Raw genomic sequence first — 26,479 nt, 5'->3', positions numbered from 1 at the left:
ACCCCAAAACTTTAAAAAAGAAAGGTATTTTGTAGTTGTCTGAACTCTTCCAAATTTGTCAGCATCTTGTGTATGGAAATCTTCTTATTCCAAATTAGTTTTAAAAGTTTTTCCCATTAGTTTGGAAAACTAATGAAAGAAAAACCAACTACAGGACAGAAATGTTTTTAAGAAAACCAAAATCTGTCAAGTCTTGAAAGAAAGATGAAAACCTGAAACATTTGCCTACGATACATAAATAGATTTTAAGTAATTTTGGTTTATATAATGCTAATAACTAAAATCCAGGAAAATGACAATAAGAACACTTAGCATACAATTTCTCATTAAACAAATACTGTGAATGACAACCACGTCAAAACTAAACCCTAATTAAGAAAAATTACCTTACCTAGTTCACAGATAATAGCTATACATGCTCGAACCATTCTGTCTCTTTCTTGAAGACCATCGTTTCCAACTGCTATCAAAGAATTAGTAATAGAACTGGGGAACAATGAAGCATTCACAGTGATCATCTGCCAAAAAGCAAAGAAAAAGCCCTCTGGTTTCTTCATATTTCTCTAAATATACATTAACAGCATTCTGTTTCCTACATACAGTCAGACAGACCAGTTCACAAATTACTTGGTTGTATGTGGTGAATCTACACAACTACTTTTTTTGCTCTTGAAATTATTTCCATTTCAGTTTGTTTATCAATTTACTTTAGCATTCTCTTCTTGCTTCTGATTATTTTTTATTTTATCTTAGTAAGAAAGAATTTAAAAGATGTTTTTTGCCATGTGAATTAAGACTACCATCATCAAAGTTTTTTTTCCTCAATAGTATCTTTATTGACAAAGAACATTCATTACTCAATGACACAGAGTAGACTACTAACTCATCTACTATTAAGGATGTCCTGCACCATGGAAAGCCTCAGCTGTCAATTTGTAACAGCCAGAATTCACACCAGATTAAGGAGCAATATACATTAAAGGTAAAGAAAGCCACTCCTGGACAAACAGCTAATACCACCAACTCTTCACCGTCCCCCAAGTGAGGCTTTGATTACAAAGGCTGAGCAACTGCCTGTTCACATTTTTTTTAATTTGTCAAAATTAAGTACACATATCCTTCCAGAACAGTAATATCACTAAGCAGATATATTACCAAGGAGGAAGCAAGTTTTTGTCTGACTGCCTAAAAAGGGAACAGAGCAATGTTTTATAGCCCACACAGGTGTCTTACCTTTCTTTCTCACTAATAAATAAAAATGAGACATAAAAAGATACTCAATATCCACCAAACATTTAAAAATTTAAGGCTAGTTTCCCATGCTTTTGCTTATTATCTTCTTTGTTTTCCACAAAACCAGGCTTATCTTCATAACTCTTCCAAAAATGTTTTGTCCTATATCCAGTTTACATATCCCTTTGATGTGTTATAGGTTTTGTGCAAAGACGATTAATTTTTTTTTTTTTTTCAGAGATGTTAAGATGAGAGGGGATTATGATCATTATGACCAAAATACTTGAAGAGTTTCAACAAATCTATCCTTAAATACATGTTTTTGAGAAGCTTCTTGTTATACATAATGCCAACAAAACAGGAAGCTTTAAGACAGGACTTTAAAAAAAACAACAATTTCTCTTCCACCCACACAGTCTCTCACTTTTACACTGGCTAGACAAAACAAGAATAAGCAATAGAATAGCTGCACCAATCCACTCCAGGAACTGCAACCAGTTTGCTACTGATATTGATTGACATGGTACCTCCTGTGAGGACACAAGAAGCCTGTGAGGATGCAAGCTGTTCTGCTTCATTGTCTTCTTTGTTTTTAAGACATGAGAAAGGTTTCTTACTCTTTTCTAAACACTTCAGTAGAATAAACAAATTTTTGTATTTACTTTGTAGCTGCTCTAGGTATTAAAACTCAGTTCTAAAGACAGGAAATGGAAAGCTACTTACAAGTAGCTAAGATGAAATAAATAATAAAAACTAGGCATTTGGTCTCTTAAGACTCCATCGGAAAAGAGGAAAAAAAATGGTTCATATTGCATCTAACCCTGATTTCTGCTTTAAGAAAACACTTGGACTATTAAATTTTAAAAAAAAAGAAAAGTCTTACTGACTTCTATCAGATAGAAAAATGCTTCCTGAAGCAACTTCACACCATCCTTTTCATGCTGAAGATATTATTAAATTGTGAAGCTTTTACCAGTAAATGTAGAAGTGATTACAGTCAAAACAGGCAGTGAGCACTCAGCCTTCAAAACCTCTTGGACATCAAGTTTAAAAAATCAGGTTTTTTTAAATCTTCCTACACCATTTAAACCTAGTATTTTCAAAACAAACTACATGACTGCCTTTTCTAAATTCATAAAGAAATATTAGTAATTTTTTTTTTGTTCTTCTCAATGAAAAGAAAGAAAAGAGAAGGTTTAAATTTTAATCTAGGCAATTCTCACAGACATTTTTACTACCAAAGATGAGGTTTAAGAGCCAAATCCTAAAACAGAAACCAACAGCTCTGTGATACTGGAAAAACCCAGTTCAGTTTCACAGTAAATTATCTTCTGAAAAAGTTTGTTAGCTCTTTTTCATTTTATTTGCCATCCATTCTTCCGTTCAAGACCTTTATATAATCTTTCAGGAATCCTGGCATCAAATTACTAAGTCTGAAACATTGAGGGACATGAAGACAGAGGCAGAAAAAGGTCAAGAGCAGGATAACAAAAAGACAGTGTGAAAAATACAGTATGTGCTATTCAGGAAGCACAGTATTCCTTGTGAGAGAATTTCTTGAGTACTGACTGCTCTATGCCAACACATCCTTAACTGCTGTGGCCTAGACAGCACATGAGAAAGCTGCTAACTTTAGTGGTAGCAGGCTGGGTGGCTTTTTGGTGGTCTAACACTATCTTTTAAGAAAACTGAATGTTACATGTAAGTACCAAAAGATGCTAGAAAAGGCTTTCCATCAACACAGTTCCCAGCATCAAGGAACCACAAGCACGGCTGCACAGCCTATGCATTTAATGCACACACCTGGTGCATGCAAATACCCTTGCACCACAGTGGAGAAAAAAAACCCACCAAGGGTGAGCTATATGATTTCTTTGATGTTTCTCTTTGACCATAATTTTTTCAGATCAAACTAATGAACTGGTTTCTCTTGCTGTCTCTTCTTTCATGCAAGATGGAAGTTTTTGCTCAAGTAGGAAATGGTTAAAAAAGCCCAGAAATACAGAGGACAAATTTCTGACCCAAATAAAAGCAATTATGGATGTGTTTCCATCTACTGATTTACAAAGCTCTTATTTCAAAGTAGATTAGCAAAGAACTTGTATAGAGTGCAACTTCCTCAAGGAACTGCTCCTTTATAGTGGGGCTTTTTTGTTTTTTGATTGTGTTTGGAGGTAGCCATATTGAATATTTAAAATACTTTTTTTTGGCACAATCGTTAATCAAGTACATGGTATCTTCTGTAAGACAGAAAACATATTTAGTTAGATTTAAAATACAAAAAGAGATTTAACACAGACAGTGCTCCTGGGGAACCATTCTTAAACTACTTCAAACTTTACTCCAGTCCTTGGCAGTTTTATTACATAGAATGTAAGAATATAGTCATATTCTTATATGAGAACAATAAAGAACTGTGAAGTCCAGCACAAAGGCAGGGTATTATGTCTCCTGAACACATTTGGTACCACTATATGCCAATTTCTCTAGGATGAAAATACAGCTATATTACTTTCAAACTCCCATCCAGGGGTACACTGTACATTAACCACCACAGAATAACCACATTTTGTTAAGTATCTGACAGAAAATCCTATGGATAGATAGCATCAACTGCCACAAACAAAGCAGTAAGTCTGTAAGCATTCCTTGAATGATTACTTCAGTGACAATTTGTCTCACTTCTCACATGGCTGAAAATCTCCCAGTACCTGACTCACAGATGCTTAAACAAACTATGAAGTCATCACAATTTCAATATTGAAACTTAAGGTTGTTTTTATGCCCTTGCATTCACTCTTTGGTAAGTGTTTCTCAAATCTTGTCCAGTAAACAAGATTTTTCTAGTCCACTTGAGATTCTAAATGGTAAAACTGTAAAATCAAAGCAACTCTCTTTAGTACATTTTTCTGTCTTTTAAATTATCAGCTATATTACATGATAAAGGTAAAGCAAAGTATTAGAGACTGTGAAAAAGCACTGTTGATGGAGACAATCAGGAGTCAGCACAAATGAGTTGCACAGTGGATACAACCATACATAGGAGATTTTACCTTTCTGACTAATCGAAGTGCTTGTGTTCTTTCTACTTCATTACTCTGCTGTATGTCAATGCACCTAAAGTAAGTTAAAAAACACATTTTGTTTATAACAACAGTAACTTCCACCTTAACTGTTAACAACTCAGGTTAATATTTATGTATATGAGTACAAAAGAAAAATAATTGACTTATGGTTTAAAAACTACACTTTTCAGTAAATATACTTATTATGACATATCAGTTTGTTTTGGTTTATATTTTCTCAGCTATTTTCATTACAATTAAGTCAGCAGAATGTTCTCAAATATAAAACGGCAAAGCATAATGCTTCAACACTTATGTTCCAAGCTAGTTGCATTTTTTATTTGCAAATGAGACCACACCAAGTATTTGTAACGTTTCACATCAACACACTTTGGAGTGCCTTCAAATCAGAGAAGTTCTTTTGATCCAACAAGTTAAACAGCACACTAAAACTACAGGTGTATATTTATAAACAGAAATCCACACTCATCTATATTAATATATTAAATAAAAAATTTCATTACAGGAAGCACTAGAAATGCTATTATTTACATCTATTCATCATAGTGATTGTATTATCTCACTGTTGGTTTGCCCTTTAGCATTTTTCTGTTGTGTCATTGATTATATTTAGACTACAAATTCTTGGACATCACATACATTTTAGTTCTGACTTTCTACTCGAGACTCCACAGCACTGAGATAATACAAAGACTCAAACAACTCCCATACAAGAAACTTAAGAAATGAAAATTATTATTTCAACGTTATTAATTTGTAGTTAATGGCATTTATGATTAAAAAAAGAAATTATTTGGATTATTTGTAATTTATCATATATTAGGATTAGCATTTTATCTGGATTAGCTTGTGTGATGAAATATGCTATTGAAGAAAAATGTCTTTTATAAAACTACTCACTAAGAACATATTAGAATATGGAAACACTTCTGTCTCAACCATGAAAAAGCAAGTGATTTAGAACTTTACGGTTTACAACACGAAGAAGGACAAAAATTACCTGGCTATCAAATAATCCACTTTCAACTTTAGCACCTTCTGGAGAATACTGGAGTCTCGAATAAGATAGCGGAGGGCTCGCAATCCTGCTGCTCGCACCTCTTTTGCTTCATTTAGTAAAGCTAACCTCAAACTACAATGAAGAAAACAAGAGGGATAAATAACTATTAGGCAGCAGGCACACTTTACCATCTGACATGCAGTTACTACTCACTCATTTAAGACAAAATATATTATTTTTAAAAATAAATGTTTTGAACTGATTTTCTGAATTTCAAGTCTTCTCATGTGCAACCTAGAAGGCAAGCCCTCATGGTCAGCAGATGTAGACAGTATAATAATCTTACTAACTTTTCTCCCAAATAACAGCTTGCACATCTAAGAAATGACATAGAACCAAAACCTGTACATAACATATTATTAGACAAAATAGCTGAGCACAACATTAAGAATTTTATTTGAATAAACAGATGAGCACAAGAAAATTAAGAGGTAGAATAAGGTAGGTAAGAACAAATGACTTATGGAAGAACTCTAGAAATTGAGTTAGAAAGCATGAAGCAGCACACTGTCCTTTTGAAGGCCATCAAGAGATTTGTCCCTCTTCCTCAAGGACATGCAGGATGGGGGGGGAAATCTTCAACCTCCCCATGACATTTTCTAGAAGGATTTTTCACTGAACATCTAAGAATGTAAATACTTTGGCCAGTGAGACTGAATTTCTACTTTCGCAAAGGGCTTATTTTTTTCTTTCCTTATCCTAGGGTTGTCATACGTGGTAATCAGCTACTCCAACACAAAAAAAATCTTTAGAATCTTTTGGTAAATACCTGGCCTGGGTAACTCATTGTAACAGAAGCCTACTCCCAGGGGATACCTAGACAAAGCAGAAAGGCTGCCATATCATTTGCAATAAGGATGAACTGATTATTACTTTCACCACCAAGTAGGGAATTGTTTCAAGACCATTTTTCCTGTATTATAAATATGCTACCCACGCTGCTTTGGATGCAGCCCAGGATACAGCTGGATTTTTTGACTTCCAAGACTGGAGATGAGGCTGCTGACTCATGTCCAGCCTCTCATCCAGCAGTATCCCCAATTCCTTCTCAGCAGGGCTGCTCTCAATCAGTTCAAGCCCCAGCCTGCATTGACTCTGGGTGTATTCTTGATACCAAAGATCTTCAAGTCCAACTCCTGCCCATGTACAGGACAACCCCAAGGGTCACACCATATGCCTCAGAATGTTGTCCAAACACTTCTTAAACTCTTCCAGGCTTAGGGATGTGACCACTGTCCTGGGGAACCTATTCCACTGCCCAACTACCCTCTGGGTAAGGAATCTTTCCCTGATATCCAACTAACCTTCCCTGACACAACCTCAGGCCATTCCCTCACTGGTCAATGTAAAGAAGATATCAGTGTCTGCCCCTCCTCTTCCCCTCATGAGGAAGCTGTAGACCAGTTAAAGAACTGGCACAGTGAAACCACTACAAAGGACAAGACTATAATGAGATTCAGCACTCAAAAGCAGAAGCTACCAAAAAGAGATATGCCACTATCTTTAAGTATGCAATGAAAATGGACAGCTAGTCAAAAAGATAAAAGACATCAGTTTTAGCTGATGAAGAAAACAATCACACAAGGTTTCCCAGCATTTTGCTCAAAGAGCAATTAGTTTTCCTAAACTTCCTTCCTTAAGTGAGATGTAAATTGAAAAACACAGAAATGCATTAAATATTAGATCTTATTTGCTTTTGTCACCAGTGGTGATATTCAAGACAAATTTACAAATTTCTGTGTGGAAATAAGCACAGTTACATTTGACTAGCCAGAAATGGCCACAAAATAGATAAATGCCACTTAAAAGTATATACAGAGGGCAAATCAGTAGCAGGGAAAGCAGTGCTATATGGACATATAGACATCAATACAACATAAAATACTAATTTTTAAATCCTGATTTCTGTATCAAGTGTATGCTCTGTATTTTGTAGATGGGCATTTTTATTAGAAGTGCTTTCTACAAGTACTGAAATATTTAGAAGCATTCTTATATCTGTGAGGAAAACAATGAAGAAATCTACTCTTCTAACTTGAAGGGTTCATCTCTGCTCAAAAGTGAATAATATATTTCTGATTTTACTCATTAAAATATTTGTAGGCTATATAGTTGCATTATGAAACATATTATAAATACAAAATATTAGTTCAAAAGTACAAATGAAATTTATTTAATTGCACCAAAACAACTGAAGCTCCCTAGGACTGCTCTAGTACCCTCTACTACTTACCATATTATGATGCTGTCATAGGTAAAACCTAACTTTTCTTCAGCATGGCCAGTATTACACAGAAGCTGAAAATAAAAGAAAATATCTGTTATTTATAGTTCACCAAAAATGACGATGAAAACCCGTAGATTTTGGGAAATGCTTTAAAAAAAAAAAACTGAGGAATTTAATTTGTAGCAAGGGATAGAGTACAAGCTTCAGACTCCCCAGAGAATTTCTGCTGTTCATATTGTGTTCCTATACACATCTGATATGGAGACTCACTTGTGGATTCTCATGCCAAAAAAAGGTTGCACAATTGTAAGCTTTGTACCAGTTGGTCCATTTTTCAGTCTATTTTCAATCTAGCCAGATTGCTAGTTGGCAGCTGGTAATTTGAGTAGAGAGCAAAAATGACTGAAGTCAAAGCAAATCTGCAGGGGCTCAGGTAGGACTTTTGAAACGAAGACTAACACTGATGGTCCACTGTCATGTTTTGTCACAGTAGCACAAAAAAAACCCAGAAGGCAAGCAAGTGTCCTGTAACTGACATTTGGTCTTTGCCTGCCATCTATTGTGTAGAACTTGTACCTCTGAAAAATCAGAGCAAAAGTGAATTTATGCACACAAAAAGATAACTATCAACTGTCACAAATTGGACACTTCAACCATATCTAATTGTTGTGAACAGAAAAGATTTACAAGCACAGTTTTTAAGTCCAAACACATGCTTAAAAGGGGTAACCTAGGTTGCCAATATTTTAGCCTCTTGAGGAAGGGGAAACAATCTCTTCTGTAAGAAGAGCTGATGCTGCTCTTCTTTTCAAGAGCAGCAAAGAAATTCCTAGTAATCTCACTTACTACCCCTGGCTAAAATTATAAAATATTTTCATGTCCAACTCCCAAAGCACTTTTCTAAGCACTTCCAAAAACTCAAGTGACTAATACTGATTGCAATAGCTTTGCACTTTGTTCCCTGTTTTCAAAATAGGCATGTGTTCTAAGTCGGTGCAGTATTAAGTTTCTCCTCAGTAAGGAATTCAAGAAGTATTTTGTGCTAACTAGTCATCACCTCTGCTCTGAAAATATTGTAATATATCAAACCCTGTGACACATTCTTTATGTGTATTGCTAACAATAAGAAATTTATAATAGCACAGCCAAATCAAGGCTACTGTGAGTTAAAATATTTAGTGTGCTCCACACTTCAGTTCTGCTGTTCACCTCCATCTGAAAAAATGCCATATTACACAGAAATTCAGCTTTTAAGTAAACCCTTTTTATTAGCAACATCATTAAAATTCAAACAGTATTTAGGTTTATGTTCAACAAGTAGAAATTTATTCTGTGATCACATTACATTTTATAAAATTGTCTTTCAAGAAAAATACCTAGATAATATTGAAATTTAAGGCTGTCAATGAGATATTATGAAACTAGACTGGATCGGCTTCACATTTGGGCTCAGATAATTTAATTGAAGTATTTTGGATTTTGTGATTTTCTTAACCAAAGACAATTATAAAACATAATGAAAGTTTTTATATAACCTTTTTTTACTGCCTTTCAAATTTAAGTGATAATAAAACTAGACAATTGATGCACTAACTGGTTATGACAGTATGTCACTTCCTAACATCAATCTATTTTTATGCCATGTTGTTGGACTGCCTAAGGCCACCACTGCTGCTTTAGCATTTCTATTGACATCTTATGAACTGTAAAAATTGGCTGGCAGAGTGTAAGCAAAACAGTGTGAGAAGATAGTGAGTAAAAACAGTTCATTGTTCAGTTGCAGACAGTTACATCAATAGTTATTTAGGCTAATCATTTATACATCTAAACCTCTCTCCCAGCATTCCACTCCAGACACAAATGAGAAATCCTAACTTAACACAAAAGATTGTCCTCAACAGTCTGTTTTTCCTACTTTAAAAAAACCCTGGAATTCTGATGTAGGAAAAACCCATTTTTTAGAAAGCTGCTGCAGTGTGCACTCCAGTGCATTAGTGAAACTAGTCTCTTATCACACACCATTGGTTTGCATCTTGAGCAGTCCTGAGATTAAACTGAAGTATTTGACATCCTCCAGGAACCCACCTAACTTGCCACACTGCTACAAAACATTCAGTTCATTTGACCAGTTCTAGTCTGGTTGTCACTCTCCCAAATATATACAGTGACTATTAGCTCCTCCATACCATCTGTTTTCGCCTATATATGTGCTCCTACTGCACACACCTTCACCAATGCTGAAAAGAATTTGACTTTATCTTGAAATTCAAACACAGTCATGTAACCTGACAAGTTAAAACTTTCATGAAGTTTAACTGCTGTTTGGATCTAAATTTCTGAATTTGACAGCAATGACAAGAAGCATTTGATGGTGTCTGTGTATACATCTGAAATACTTTTTCCATTGAAAAGAAAATACCTACTAATTTATTCTCCCTCTAATGGGACACCAGCACTTACGCATTAGCTTTCCTTGTAATTTATAAATATTCCATATAAAAAAGAGCCAAAAAAATAGAGCAAGATCAGAATTCAAAAAAATGTTTCAGTGACTTGAAAGGAGTGCCCAAACCCTTCTTACCCAAAGGTAAGAAGATTTAACTAAATAACAGAACAGCTTATCATATCCTTCAGGGTACCACGCATTAACAGACACGTAAGAAATTAAAGTAGGCCAGCAGAGAAACAGAAAATGTCCAGAAATTAACATTCAGAATGTTAATTTAAACCTAAAGAGAAAACAAATTTTATCTCTGGAACTACTAATAGGACTGCATTAAGTTTGAGATTAAAAGAGTTTTTCATTTCACAGGCTGCTCTCAAAATTGCAAGAACAAAATTTTGTGTGCCACATTTTAAGAGCAAAGTGGAAACAGTGTAGCAGAAAAATGTACAAGGCATGTAGAAAATCCAGCCCTGGAGGTCAAGCCATTTGGTTTATTTAATCTAGGAGAAAAAAGCCAAAACTGGTTATTAAGGCTGGATTTCTGAAAGTTTGAAAGGAGGAAAAATAGTCATGGAAGCTGCTGTAAATAATAGTCCGTCCAGCTGGTTCCAATTCCTTGGCTATTCTCTATGTTATAAATGTCTGTCCTTAAATATATTATGCTGAAAAATGTTATTGCTTTCTTCTCATTTCACCTTCAAACAATGTTAAGCGGATCAATGATTCTGGCCCAAATGCAGTGGTATTTGTAGATGGCTGAACTCCTGACAAAGTCAAGTAACTGTCATATGTTTGACTGTAAGATTTAACAATTAACATACATATCATGATAGTCTAACTCTGAACTCAAGCAGTACCAGAATACTGAAATCTATTTTTGGCTACACATTTGACATCATTCATTAAAATGGCAATGGCTTATCATATAATGCCTAATATTATGAAATTATTTATGTGTATACTACTTATCTTTTCCATATATAGATCCTACCTATAAAAAGTACACATTTTAAAATATATACAATAAATTTTATATATTTCTACATAGGTACAGGCAAAACCAAACCATACGTTTTGAGTCAAAACTCCAAATGAGTCCACCTCAAAATTAAAATTTTGTGATCAAATACACAGTGAGACTGGGCATAGCAAAGGCTCTCTGAGGGCAAGATTAAATATTAGGACTAAATGGTATGCACATTAGGCGAGACAGTGACTAACTTACAGTGAAGGTTTTTTTCATGTTAACTGTCAGCTATGAGTTTTCCATACTACTCAGATGAGTCACAGCAATATGAGTAACATATCAACATGTCTTGGAAACGGTAGCTCAGAACAACAAAACCATAGGAGGTCAACAGCATGCACAAGTGCAGCGCACATTTGAGACCATTCAAATTTATACTTAGCAGAATAGCCACAGCAATTACTAGGTAAAAATATTATATTATTCTGTGCATTCAGAACGTAATTACTGCATTATAACTTTGGAAATACAGTTTGAGGACCACTGGTAATATTTAAGTGGAGACCACTTTGTAGATTCTAGCCTTAAGAGAAGCTCCTACTGAAACTGTGGACTCTGGATTCAGACACATTTTTTACATAGCTTAATGTCTCTAAGAATGTTATGTTCTGTTCCTACCTGCTACATTATCATGAGATTTCAGATTTCACCAGCAGTTGATCTACTTGGATGAATGTAACAATCAGGCAATACATTCAGTCTAAGATACCTGGGTTTTGCAAAAGACACTCTAAAATGACAGACTATGAATTAGAGACACAGTCTTTGAAAGCCTCTATGGCCATATCCATATCCAAGCCACTCAATGTATATCACGCTAGTGAAAATCAGCAGCATTGTCAGAAGCTAACAGATATACAGAGCAGAACAGCAGAGCTTCATTAAATAATGACAATTACTTTCAAACAGATTGTAAACATTATTTTCCATATCACTGTATTACTGATGCTGTTCCACTGCTAAGTTTGTATCTAAAATTAACTGCTTTATTTTATCCTTTAGGAAGTACCTTTCTGTTTGAAAGTAAACCAGAAATTCCTACAATATCAGTGTATATTTTTTCAGCTTGTTATTAAAATATCCTTTTAGTTTTACAAGGGTATGAAGGATCTCTCAGAAGCTCCCAGTGGGATAAATCTTCTGTAATAGAGGATTCTAAATAAATACTTCAAATCACAAAGGTATTTTCCACTAGGGAAATGCAATTGTACAGTTTATTCTAGTTTTCAGTCATTTATCACTTACTACTTCACATGGGGGTGGGGAAACCCCAAAAGATGTAACCATGATGTTTTGGTACTAATCAGCAGAAGCTGGGAAACTTCAAGGTGCTTGTCTTATGTAGGTGGCCACATAAACTAAAGATCGGTAATCCTACTCAACTTTCAGGAGCTAAATGCATATTCCACGCGTGAACTGCTGTGACATTTGAAAGTGTCACTGACCATTTAAGGGAGGTCAAATCCTCAAACAGGATTATGAGGTTGGAATATAACTTAGCTTAAATAGGGTGGCTTAAAAGTAATATAGATTGAGGCAGTAGTTCATAGAAGTTTTTGCCCACAAAACTGCAGCTTCACTTACTAGGTGACAAGAAGCAGAGGAGGAGTGTGCTCTCATTCAAAGCAGAAAATTTCTATGGCTGCTGCTGCTGCTGCAATTAAGAACTAAACACACCTCTCCATAGCCTGTGCATCTCCAGACTGTGAATGCTAATTTCCTGGAACAGAAAACTTAGACCACCTGTTGGGCAAGAACAACCCCGATTCTGCAGATAAAGAGCAAAGAACTTGAACACTAATGACTTAGCCAGTAAGTAGTACTAGCAAAAACTTGGTAAGTGAAATGCAAGTTTTTTGTAAAATATCATGTAAAAAGCATACTTTGCACAGTAATAATGGGTGCTGTGGAGACCTGAATTCAACTAGTTTATATTTCTCTTAAAGGGAAGTAGCAATGAAAAAGGAGTTACAGTGCCTAAGCACACAATCTTCATCTAAAGTATCTGCTTTACTGTTTCATTCTTGCAGATGGACTAATAACTCCTGTTGACTTTTGATCACCATTATTAAAAAAAAATTAAAAAAATATTTGAAGTATTTACTTCTACATAAAACCCTAGAGTCTAGTTCAGTACTAGTTCAGTAATTTTTAAAGGATGATTATGTTCCTGCTCCTTAAAAAAAGGGAAGTGAGAAGAACAGATCTCACCTTAAAAATCCAACCCAGTTTCAAGTAAAGAAATCTGAACATAACACACCTCAGATATCATGAAAATAATACAAGACTTGGTGTCTATCGTGATCCTTGCAAGGAAACTCCACATTTTGCAGAGTAAATGGAGTAAATTATAATAGAGTAAATTATATTAACTTGTTTCAAGGCCATAAAAACATTTATGCTTTCCCAGACTGAAGAACTAAAATGGTAAGATTTGAAGTCTTTGAAGGAAAAATGTGGGGTAGTTGACAGCAACTGCTTAAACTAGTTCAGATGTTTTAAGTATAATAATATATATATAGCAGGAGAATAATAGATTTTCCATATTGTTTTATCTGAAATATGCTATTAAAATTTTTCAAAGGACCCTTCCCTGTCTACAGTACAAATATCTCAGATAACAAGTAGCTCTTCAAAAATGGACCACATAATGCACCAATTTATAAACAAATCAAGTTCGTATTCACTGTAATTTCAAGACAGGATACAAACATTCTCAGTCCTTAGCATATCAATCTTACACTCTTGCCTCACAAAGGAGGAACTGAGACTATACCAGCTCCTGGTAGAAGAACAGAGTGCAAAAAGGAAATAAAACCATCTTGCCAAGCTCCAGGCTTTCACTTTTAACCACTGGAATGAAAAACACAGAATTGTTCCAACCACAAGGCAGACAATACAGTACAACTTGCAACTTTTATTCTATTCTCATAGCTGCATTTACAGTTCAAACAAAAATAGGAAGAGTTTTTAAAACCAAATGCACTAAGTTATACACTTATAAAGTACATATTCCAGGGAGATGAATATAAGAACAAGTGTTCAATTTTCAATTGAGTAGTATGATTTGCTCATGCAGAGCATGCAGAGCAGATTCTGATTTAGAATCAAAATCAGGTTATGAACTACAGTCTCCATCTTCAAACATCAGATTTAATTTTTTAAGTTGCTTTTCACAAACTCATAATTTCCTGCCAGTTTTAAGTGCAATTTATAAATACCATCCTTCCATTCTGTAAGTATTTTCCATTTTCAGTATTTTTTGGAGCATTTTTAACAAAACCCACAAATATTTTTAAAATATTCAATTATGGTATTATGCAATCTCTCAAAACTATATTTTAAAAAGACTATTTGGTTCATCTTCTAATTACAATATGCATATTTATTAATTTAACACAGTTATGGATGCTTAACATCTGATTTTCAACAGTCAAATTGACCCTATTTTAAGATCTGTAGTTTCAAATACTGACTTTTCACTACACATTGTGCATCTACAAACCTAATCCAGCTCTTTAATTTTAAGACAAATAGAGAATTTGGAAGAATTCACATTTCAAAGTTTTCAGATTATCACAGAAAGAAACCTAGCTATGCATCAGACTTTTCTAGCAGAATAAAGGCCTTTCTTGTAAAACATTGTGGAATCCCAGTGAAAACAGAAACATTCTGTTAATGGCTGATGTCTAACAGACACAAGGCAACAACCCAATGAAGAGATTTCTGAGAGAAGTTCAGTTCCTTAGTGAATGCTGTGCACCTACACATGTTCTGAACAAATCTAGAAAATCTAGCACTTACAGATTTGCTATTAATGCATTAGAAGATAAATTCATTTGTTACTGTGATTTTGCTCTCAGTACTCACCCTCCTGTTAAGTGAATTTTAGACATTACCACTGAAGTGGTCAATCTCAAAAGGAGTTCCTTTAACAGCCAAGACACTCACTGACTTCAAAGGTTATCATGCATGTTTGTCCTTCTTGTATCAAATGGTTCCTCACATCTTCCCTTGAGTATTCGCTCTTCCACTTAAGATTGACTAAAAAATTTCAACTGGACTTCTGGCAATCTTACTCAATTCTTTTAACAAACTTAACTGCAACCATAATTTAAACCTTACTTTATCCTCTACATTCTCCTCTACTATGTTATTTCTTGGCTGCTGCTGGTTGCAGGATCCATTCTCAGACACAGGAACCCAGTTTTCATTTTCAGGTGTGTTGCCCCATCTCTATGAGAAAGTTATACAACACACCAGGTCCCTCCATCAGTCCATCAATTAGGGTAAGGCTCACACTGAAGTTTCAATGTCACCTGCCTTGTCACTTGCCTGTCACCTGACTGCAACATGTTTCCCTTGCCCTGAAAAATGGAACACTGGTCCAACCACAACCATCCACCATTCTACAGTGAATACCTTTTCCCTGATTCCCTGATCACCTCCCAGGAGTCATCTCAGCTTCTCTCCACAGGTTTCTCTTTTACCCAAAAAAATGCTACTTGCTCCTCTTCTGAACATTTTTCTCAGTTTCTTTCTTCAGCTCACACCCTCATCCTGCAGTAAGTTTTAAATTCTTGCCTCATCAGCTTACAATGGTTGCTTCCAATATATCTGCTGTATTTTCAGTGCGTACCTGTTGCATGTCTATGATTTGGAAGAAGCACATCAAAAATTATCAACATAGACATATATCAGAAATGGATTCTTTAAATATTTTTCACTATGAAAACTGCAGTGAAAGTTGCAGTTCCTGTTCTGTTAGTGTCCAGAATATTGCATATAATGTGCATCAATACAGTCCTGCCTCTCACCATACTCAACCAGTTTACATTCAGAAAGTCTGGCATTTTACATTTTTGATTTCAACTCTGCACAAATTGTAGTAACCAAATCTTTAGCTCTAGTTATGCAACTTAACCCCATTAATTGTGAGATATTTCCATCTTTTAAGCATTGAAGTACTACAAAAATTCAGCCAGACAGACAGGCACACAACCTTCAGCATAACTCTGCATTCACGTATTTGCTTGATCTTATTTGATATCTTCCCATAGTACATAGGCTTTGAGTACTGTTCTGTGATGTTAAGCAATTTCATTAATGTCCCAGCCAATGTCTGACTGAGTAAATACAAAACATTTTACCTGTATAGTCATTTGTTCCATGACACTATTTGAGCTCTTACCTTAGTAAAATTATTCAAGTGACCTAATTTTCTCATATTTGACACGCCTTGTAATTTGGCCACATTTTGAAGAATCTCTCTCATATTATCACAAGGGTCTGCAAAAGAAAAGAGGTTATTAGCAGATACAGCAGAAGAAAAGAAAAAATGAAGAAAAATATAAAGGTGCATTCAACATGCAGTTTCATAAACACAATAGGTAAGCTCTCCTGATTTCAGGGATGCAAAGCACTTTTGCTCCAAAAAGCATCAATCTGATTTATGCTAGGGACTAAAACCTGCCATACCCGAGATCTGTAGAATAAATGCTAAAAGCCATAGAAGACAGACTCTTACTTTAAACCAGATTTTAATCAGTATCTTGGATTTGCAGTTGACAAAGAGATCCATTTAGTGTCTGAAATGCCAATCCCTACATCTTGTGATATAGGTAAATTAACAACTTAACCTTTAATCCCCTTGCAATTTGAAGACAAAGTAAGCTGAAAAACAGAAGCTAAAACATAACATGTTACTGGCACACCACATTATTCCTTTTCTTTCCTCCACACAAAGGGTTGGTGGGATTTTGGAAAGATGAGATCTCCTCTCTGGTCTCCACATTAATTGCTTTCCATGCTTTCAATGCTTTAAATAGAGGCTAGGCCTTTCCAGTGACATAGGAAGTGAACTACAAGGTAAACAAAAGGCTTAAGAATGTATTCTTTCTTCTTAAGGGTCTACCATCAACAAGAACAGATGAACAAAAAAATGCCACCCACAAACCACTATTCACACACCAACTGATGACCCTGCATTCTGCTAGAAAACAGAAAACAAGTACCATGATGAGAAGAGACACACTCTTATCCCACTTTTGGAATTAAGGCTGGAATTGAGGCAGAGTGGAACAAGCAGCAGAGTGCGGCTGGTCCCAGGGAGCTGCACAGAGAGCTACTGTAATAGTCACTGAAGTAAGTTCTGTATGTGGTGGTACTGTGGCAGGGCAGTTTTTAAAAGGTTCTATAATTTATATATTTATAGTATTTATAAAGGGACTTCATTTGATGCAGAATTCTCATGGAGTTTTAGATTAGATGCTGAGGATAGGTATCAGCAGCTTGAGATAAATGAAAAACTAAGGCTATCATGAAGATGCAAACTATTAAAGTAATACATTACCAAAAACAAATAACTGCACTACACAAAATGAAGTCTTTAGAACAAGCCTGAACACCAGACATCTAAAAGGCAGCAAAGAGAGAGCTTTTGTGTGTGGTGTCCCACACTAAATGCAGTAAGAAACACTTGCCTCCTACTGCAGAATGGAACAGCTACAGCTGAGTTTGTGTCATAGACAAAGTCTTTTACCTTCCTGTTCTTTGTAAAAGTGTGTTTGTGTGTTTTTCATTATGCAAAGGAAATCAAGCATTGGAGATGTAAAGAAAGCCATATTTTCACTACCTCTCTACAAACCATGCTTTTACACTTCCTGTACTTGAAAAATGTAAACAGATTTAGAAAAGGAAACATAAGTAGCAACCTTACTAGGCTATATCCAGAATGTGTTTGGACAGACAAGATCTGTATTTGCACCATCATCAGGAATCAAGACATTATTTAAAATTATGACACTTACAGGTAGGCACCCAAATTGAAGTGTACAAACCTGTTAACCCACTGTAGTCAATGAAGATTCTGTCTATGAGCCAATGAAACCAAATGCCATCAGCTTGATTAGCTGCGAGATGCCTACTCAAGTGTAAGGTAATCAATTGATTGTGGTGTTTATAATGAAACTTTAGTACATGTAGAGACATGCTACTGTCACACCATATAATTCTGGTAATGTTCAAACAAAACAAAGGAACAGCAAGATTTTGGGAAGACAAGGTAAGTTCTTAAACATGGGAATCAATATCTATTAGCATCAGCTTGATGCGAAAGGTCCTTTTCCGCATATCTACTCACAACATATGCCAAGTCAGCCATCAGATACACAGGTATGGACACAGCTATCTTGCACTGCTGTGCAGTATGCACAGTAAAACCAGGTATCTAATAACTTTGAATTTAAATTGGAATATGTGCATGGACCTCTTTGCATCCCTAGGAAAAAAGAAAAAAAAAATATATGATATGATACAGAAATTAGAGACTGGATCTGTATCAGGTATAGCATTCCTCTGCACAATTTGCTTTTCCATGGCTTAACTCAGTTTAAGGGGTTTGCAATAGCACAAGCCATAAAATCATGGAATGGTTTGGATTGGAAAGGACTTTAAAGTATCGCTTTGTTCCAATCCCCTCACCATGGGCAGGGAATCTTTCATTAGATCAGGTTGCTTAGAGCCCCATCTAACCTGCCCTTGAACTCTTTCAGGGATGGGGCACATTGAAAACAAGTAGTTTGGATTAGTTACGGCACTACAAATAGTTTACATCATATCGTCCCTTAATTTCAAGAGAACATAACAAGAGAGAAGAATTATTTCCTCATAACCTGGTTTCTTTGAAAGCACAGTTTGGCTCATATCTATGCTTCGGCCTGCCTTGGGCAATGTGTGGGAATTTCCCTGGCACACAACACTTTTGGACCTGTAGAATTCCCTGTTATGCGACAAGAAAAATCCCAGGTGAGCAGTTTTAGAGCAACATAATTTTCCAAAATGACTGAAGGTACGTTTTAATTGTGAAAGTGCAGATGGCTACACATGCACAATAAATCCCTACAAAAACTAAGCTTGCCGTGTGGACAGGAAAGACCATGGAACTAGCCCAGAAAACCTCTGGTGCAATGGACATTCTTATTTGGCTATCTGATAAAGCTGGGCACTCAGAAGTGCCCAAGTTGTCCTGTGTAAAAAGGCAGTTAGTTTGGATGTGAAGAAATAAGGACACAATGATATTACAATTTCCCATATTAACAATTCTGTAGCAATGACAAATCTATATAATAAGGACGCCTAAATAAAATGTGTACTAAAACCATTTTCCTCTAATTTTTGCACGAAAAACTGCAGTTACAGCAACTTTTTCCTCATCATGTCCTCTTTCAGTTGAGAAAAAACTCATTTTTAGAGACTGAAAAGTTTGAGGAAAGACATGTTTGTGGTGTTTATCAGGGCAGTCAGGTATTTTCCAGAAGCTTTATTAGCAGGTAAGTAATTAGAAGCAAACTGGGTGCTCAAGAGCAAAAGCTACAACATTGTAGGAAAACTGAGAACATGAATGAAATTTCCACTACTGAATTGATGATATAAATACAGCAAGTTAGCTGTCTCACTTTTCAATCCTATCAAAACCAATTCTGCTGCAGAAAAACAAGACAGTAAAGAAATGAAGACCCTCTCATAGTATATTACCTCAGAAGGAATTGAAATAACAGAAGCCTTTCTGGTCAAATATTGCCAGGTGAAGTCTTGTTTTAAACTTCAGAAGAACCTTCCCACAAAAAGTATTGTATAAAAAATTCAACAAAATAACTGTCATACTAACTTAAAGGAAAGACTGGCTATCTTGTTTTTCCTTCTTCTGAAAATGCATCATACATTACAAAGAAGTAGAAAATTTTTATGACATACGTGTGACTCATTTTTAGTAAAAGTAAAGCCAGTAAGGAAGGTAGGTAGGCCTAAGAAAATTTCACGTCACAGATGTAAAAGAACTTAAACAAACTGTGACTTCATAGGTGATTTGACCAATCAAGCGGTGATTGTCTGTCCCTCACATTGAAATGGGCCTGGAAACAAAAATACATTCTGGATTCTAAAATCCAAGCCATGTGGCCTTCCTGTAATCACAGATCAGATCCAGCACTGTATATCTTCTTGTTACAAAATCTTACAAAGGCACTATAAAAATACCAAGTAATACAGAAATAGCAAAAAACATAGCGCAAAATCACAGACTGATCTTCTTCACAGCCTTAACATTTTATTATCAAGGTTAACAGTTCACCTTGGTATTGACAAAGACTTTTTTGTTGTTGTTTGGTTTTTTGCTTGTTCGGTTTTTTGGTTGATTTTTGTTTGCTTTGTTGGGGGGGAGGGGGGCGGGAAGGGACCAGAAGAACCACTGACTCTACTGACTTTACTCTTCAGGAAACGGCTTCAGGGATTGAATTCAAAGCCCTGGTGTTATTAACACAGTGCTCTAGTCCACTCAGCTAACTGGTGTTGTATGGGTTAAGGACCCCAATTCATATCACTGCTGCAGAGATTTCTTAGCTCTTACTCTCTAGCTCCTCAGAAGTTCCTGTTTTGTATCTAAAAGCAAAAACCAAGAGAAGCTACTTATTATTTTAAGACCCCCTCTAAAGTCTATTCTTTCCTGACTCACTTCAGTTATTACTGATACACTGACTCTTATTGGGAGAAATTTCTTCACCAAAAATGTTGTCAAGCACTGTAACAAGCTTCCCAGGGAAGTAGTTGAGTCATCACCCCTGGAGGTAATTAAAAGATGCACAGACGTTGCACTTAAGGGACACAGTTTAGTGATGAACTTGGCAATGTCAGGTTTACGGTTGGACTCGATCAAGGGTCTATTGCAAACAAAATTATTCTATGATCTCCAGCTGGCCCACAGCAGCAACCACATATCTTCACGTTCTTTCCCACAGTGCTTCTGAGGGTGGAGCTGTGTAAAATGACTAAACAGATCTTACAGCTTTCTTCTGACAAAAGATGCAGAACCCCTTCCCATACTTTCCTTCCCTCTCCGGTCCCACTGTATAATGTACCCTTATGCTTTACACTACCTTCAGCACCCATCTTCAAATTCATAATAAAATTATCCTGCCAAGTATCTCAGCAGAATCCCTTTCTTGTTCTTCTGACTATGTTAGCTCTCTACTGAATTACTGGCTCAAACTGAATACTCAACTCTTACAAAACCCATTCCAAAGTAGCTGGAGAACTGAGCCATTCACAGGTAGAGTGGTAGAAGCAAGACATACCTGTTCCACATGATACTCAGTAGAAAAAAGACAGCTTTTTTTTTTACCTGGACTTTAAAACTGGCAAGCTGCCCCAATTATTATACACAAAGCTACTTCACTCAAATGCCATCTAAAAACTTGTTGATACATATAAAAATTGCAAGTCAGCCCACTTGCGTCCTGCAGCAACAGCTTAGTTTGCTCATCATTATTCTCATTTTCTCTTTGTCTGCTTTTTGTTGGACAGCAAAATCTGAAGTAGCAGTAGTTGCTCTCTTTACTTCTATTACCCTGAACACAGTTTCTCACCCACAATACTTGGCACTAACACCCTGAATTTAAAATTGTAATCTTCAGCACAGAGTAAAGCTGGTGTTTTTTTTAGAACTCCAGCCTCAAGACCCCATGATTCTCTGTGCCGAAAAGTAATTCATAGATGCTGGATATTAAAAATCTCCAATGTTTTGTTGTTTGTTTTTAAACTCTCATGACCTTTTAAGGCTTGACTCATTTTTTCACCCCTTCATGATTGTGACACTGTTTTTCCCCAGTGAGAACCATGATGCACTCTGACAGATCCCATTCTCCAGAGAGAAAGAACACGACAGAAGTCCCGCTACACAAAACAGCTAGCGCTCCATCTAACCAGGGATGAAATAGGACCAGCAATAGCTGTATTAGCACAAGTGACGACTCTTCTCGCCTGAGAGATTTAGCAGCATTGTTTGATCACATTCAGTATGCTAGAAGCATGCCAATTCGCTGTTCTGTTATGCACATGCAAATGAAAATGGAAAAAAAAAAAAAATGGTAGGCTTCAGCACACAAATAATTCAGTAACTCTGAAGCCAGGCATGAGTTAAACTGAGAAGTGTGTACTATATGCATCACTTGGTAGGTTCTAAAACAGTACACAGTACTGTATGCAGTAGCCAATGTATATACATATATACACAGTAACTCTCAAGTGAGAGACTGCACTAACAGCTAATGACACACCTACTAGAATCACATGGCCAAAAAGTTAAATAAATATTAAATATTTCTAAATACTTCCTTTAAAGAAGGAAGTTGTACTTCACTACAGTTAAGCATCTCACCATTGACAACACGAGAGGTATCTTTCTCTTACTGAAAGAATCACAGTAACGACTGGAAATTTCTGGTGAACCTCCTACATACCTCTACATTTACTGGATATTTTTTAAGTGTTAATGCCATGCAATTGCATATTGTTAAGCTGTTCTTAGTAGTGTGTTAAAGTACATGCTGCCAAAATAAAGGAAGTTGAGCGAAATAAATAAACTAGAAACATTAATGCACTGTTCTCCACTTCCACTGAAACAAGTTTCAAGTTATTAAAAACTGGGAAACATTAGAAATCAGTTACTTAGATGTGCCTATGTAAGACTATACAATAAGTAACCAGCCTTCTAAAAAACATTTTAATCAAGACCTTTAATAATGAAATGAGACATCAATGATAAGTCATATCCTACCATTATCAATTTAATACTATAAAATAATAAAATACCATTAAAAAATCAGGACAATTATGTAATCTTCTTGATATTAAAGTATTCTTAATTTACATTTAATTCAAAATGTGGAAACTGCACAGAAAACCTGAGAATATGAAAGATGAGAAAGCTACATGAAAAAAGCAAACTCTGTGAGACAGATCACTCCTGTATTATTTGTATTAACACATCAACTCTACTTTGTGAGATTAAAAAAATAAAATTGTGCATGAACAATTTACATTCAATGTGTGATCTTCCAAAAACACAGTAATACATGTTCAGACTGAAGGTATGTATTAATTTATAGTGTAAGAACAGAAAAACCTGCCTGCTTCTAGTATCAAGTTAACGTAGCTATGTTGAAAAATGTACTTAATACTAAACCAGATGGACATCCTCTACAATCATAGTTAAAAATTCTGCTATCACACTTGAAGCCATAAGGTGGGAAATACGTTGTACTGTAAAAATTTTGCCAAATAAGACTTGAAAATTTTAGACTAAAAAAATCCACACATGTATCAAGTTTTATCAGTTAACTGAGAGTTAAAAAGTACCTATGACTAAAAGAGTGATTTCAGCAGAATGCCTTAGAGATTTATTTAATTTAGATCCATAGCTTTCATTGGGGAAAGCATACAAAGAGCACTTTATTTTGAATATAAGCAAGTTCCAGTAACTCATGTTCATTAAAACAGAAAGCAAACAAAAACTAAGAACCCAGACTATTTTCACCCTTGTTGCTTAAGAAAGATGTGAATATATGAAACTGGCTCACTAATATGGAAGAAAGTACACATACCCTCTTTCACGGCAGTCAGCAAAGAAAGTCACGAAACTGTTCTTCTCCCTACATCACTCAGGTAGAAATTAACCATTCCATACACAAAAATGCCTATGAACGAGAAATCAGTGGAAAAGACAGAATACCCAAAGTAGGATCCAGGAATCACTAGAACTTCAGAAAAATAGGAAATCACATATCAGGGTTACTTTGGCACACACGTGCTTCTGAAAACAAGTAAGTAAAATTTAAATGCTTACTGTGATTGTACGTATTTCTCTTTTGCAGATGTGCATAGATGTCGCAAATTTAAGGATTTTTTTGTTTAAATTTTAATATCCTACATATATATATAAAGGTGATAGACAATAAATAGTGTGGTGTTGCAGTCAGCTTGAAGAGTATTTCCAAAATGGACTGCTTTCCAAAATGTTGTCTATATATTATTTCTAACCAAGACCCTGAGATTGTATCTACAGAAAAGTCATTCTTACATCCTCACCTTGGAATTATGTTAATTATTCCCCATGTGTGATCTTGTGTGGCAGCTTTGTAAGCAGCACTGCTTTACTGCTAAAACTCCTGAGAAATGGGTTTCATAGCTGAAATGTTAAAAGCTTTCCCAAGACAGAGAGAGAAAACTGAAGGACCATTCCAAAGGATAGCTACAAGGCTGACTTGAAAATTAATTATATACAGTTTTTGATAAACAAACTATTCTTTAAATGCTTTATAGCAATACAAAATCCAGTGTTCTGCAGAAGCTTCCTCAAAGACCAATTATGAAAATACGATTAAATACTATTAGTTAAGACTATGTAAGGTACCAAGGCATATTAAAAAAATAGTTCTTTTAAAAAATCTTGTCTATTCATAACAACAAAATGTTTCATTTAGTCCTCCATTTAAATTTACAGTTATATCCTCAACTCCCAGGAAGACATGATGTTGATGACAAGAATCATAGCAATAAGTCTTGATATGTATCGAGTCTTTGTGAATTACAAACTGATTCCCAGCTCCCTGCCTCTCACCCCTCAAAAAAATCCTACCACAATGTCATCTCCCTGCACTACAAGATACACAACTATAACTAGTGTATATTTTCATGATTAAAACTAAACTGGAATTATAATCTCTTAAAATTTCTATCATGACCACTTAATAATACACAAATATAAATTATCCTGGAATACAGGATAAATTCAGGAAGAACTTCCTCTAAACTTTCAAAAGCTCAGATGTTTAAAAGAAAAAAGAGAAAGAAAAAAAAAAAAAGAAAAAAATAGAAAAATACCAGAGCGGGTCAAAATGCTGGAGGCTGGGGAACATTCCATAACTGTGTGACTATGCATTTGTTTTTCCTGTTGTTCTGCTCTCTTCTCTGCAACAATTACCAACTACTGCCAAGGTTGGAGTGACCCAGTACAACTGTTCTTATGGTCAAGAGCCAGTAAAAGCCTTTCCCAGATTTACAAAATTGCTTATGTCGGTACACAAATCAAATTAATACTTCCCAGAACATCAACGATGAATTTGAATGGTGAATGTAAGCTTATTGTAATGGCTGAGAAAATTATCTTCAGTTCTTCCAACCCATTTTCTTCTTTTCTGCTACCACTTCTAGAAGTAGAAATATCAGGATGGTCGTAATTTTCAGCTATTTTAATAAAATGCTTTGGCTTCCTGACATCCTGCAACTAATACTTGGAGAGAGGACGAGGCAAACCTGATTTCAAAACCACTCAAGAGAATTTGATGACATATTTATCTGAATATTATTAAACTGAAATATGATCCTATTCTACGACTGTTTTCTCAATTAACATTCTGATTCTTCTCCACATCATTTTAATATGTTCAAGAAAGCATACATGGCTTACATGGCTCTTAGTAATAAACTGAAAGCTGTCAGGAAGTAGGCACTGTCCCCAGAAATATCCTGTTACATAGGGTATCATGTAAAGAAGTCCATCAAAATTAGCAGATGTAGGATCACCCAGTCTGCCAATAGGACACAACTAGGAACTACAAGTAATTCACAAACATCACTGACTGTACTTTCACTGACAGGAAAAATTTAAACTGCAGCCAGTGTCATGTGCTAATTTCCCCATCCTAAAATGCTATAACCAGAAGATTTCAAAACAGCGCTGATTGATGATATCTGTGGGCTTCCCTCATACTAGGGAAGAGGAGGCAATGTCCATGTGTCACAAAGGTGATACAGTCACATTGCTGTGACCATTCAAGACTTCTACTCCTCCTGAAAAAGGACAGGAAGTGTCAGTCATATTTATAGATTTAATAAGATCTAAATACAATTCTCTGAAGACAGCAGACACCTAATCTGTTGGTCAATCTCAGTTTAGAAAAACCTGCTGAAATAACAGGCTAAGCTAAAAACTGAGCTGCAAATGCCACATTTATAGAAACAGCAAGATTTTTTTTCTATTTCATTTTTTGTACTTCATAAAAAAACCCAGAAGTCTACCCACCACACACACATATGGTTTGCATAAAGAAGGAGATGAACACATTCTAAATTCTCTAGATATGAGGTTGCTCAAACCGAATTCTGACTTCACTGATGTTCAGGAGGTAACGAAGGAATAAGATTACTTACAGATTTAATAATTTGTTTTTAAGTAAGTAATTTCTAGGCAACAGCTGTTCTTGATAGTCCTCCATTCTGATGAAGTAATTATTTTTAAATACACGTATTTATTTATAGTCTATGTACACTTCAAGCAGGAAAGCAATCTTCTATGCAGCTAAAAAAACCCAAACAAAATCCCCATGTTGTTCACTGTACACCTTTATGTGAAGAGATTAATGAAATTATTCTTTTTCACTCTTACAATTATTGTGTATTTTTCCATAAATCAAGGCCATATTTTTTGCTTTAAATACCTTAACTCTATGCATAAATATCTCCTACCAATCATTCTGTAGTCTCAAATCAACAGAGGTAGTTCATT

General features: G+C 35.4%; 1 protein-coding gene across 1 annotated transcript in view; it reads right to left on the bottom strand.

Moving 5' to 3' along the window:
* RICTOR (RPTOR independent companion of MTOR complex 2) overlaps positions 1–26,479 on the bottom strand; it is a 77,045-nt gene that overhangs the window by 42,295 nt on the left and 8,271 nt on the right. Inside the window, exons 3-7 of the mRNA XM_086869296.1 lie at positions 16,271–16,368; positions 7,613–7,677; positions 5,320–5,451; positions 4,287–4,350; positions 392–518 (exon numbers count right to left, since the gene is read on the bottom strand). Coding sequence (XP_086725422.1) covers positions 392–518; positions 4,287–4,350; positions 5,320–5,451; positions 7,613–7,677; positions 16,271–16,368 — 486 coding nt within the window. The remainder of the gene's footprint in view (positions 1–391; positions 519–4,286; positions 4,351–5,319; positions 5,452–7,612; positions 7,678–16,270; positions 16,369–26,479) is intronic.

The sequence above is a fragment of the Cyanistes caeruleus genome, chromosome Z (genome assembly GCF_971803275.1).
Source record: "Cyanistes caeruleus chromosome Z, bCyaCae1.hap1.1, whole genome shotgun sequence".
NCBI lineage: Eukaryota > Metazoa > Chordata > Aves > Passeriformes > Paridae > Cyanistes > Cyanistes caeruleus.
Note: the sequence above shows the minus strand (reverse complement) of the source record. Positions and strands in the feature narration are given on the sequence as shown.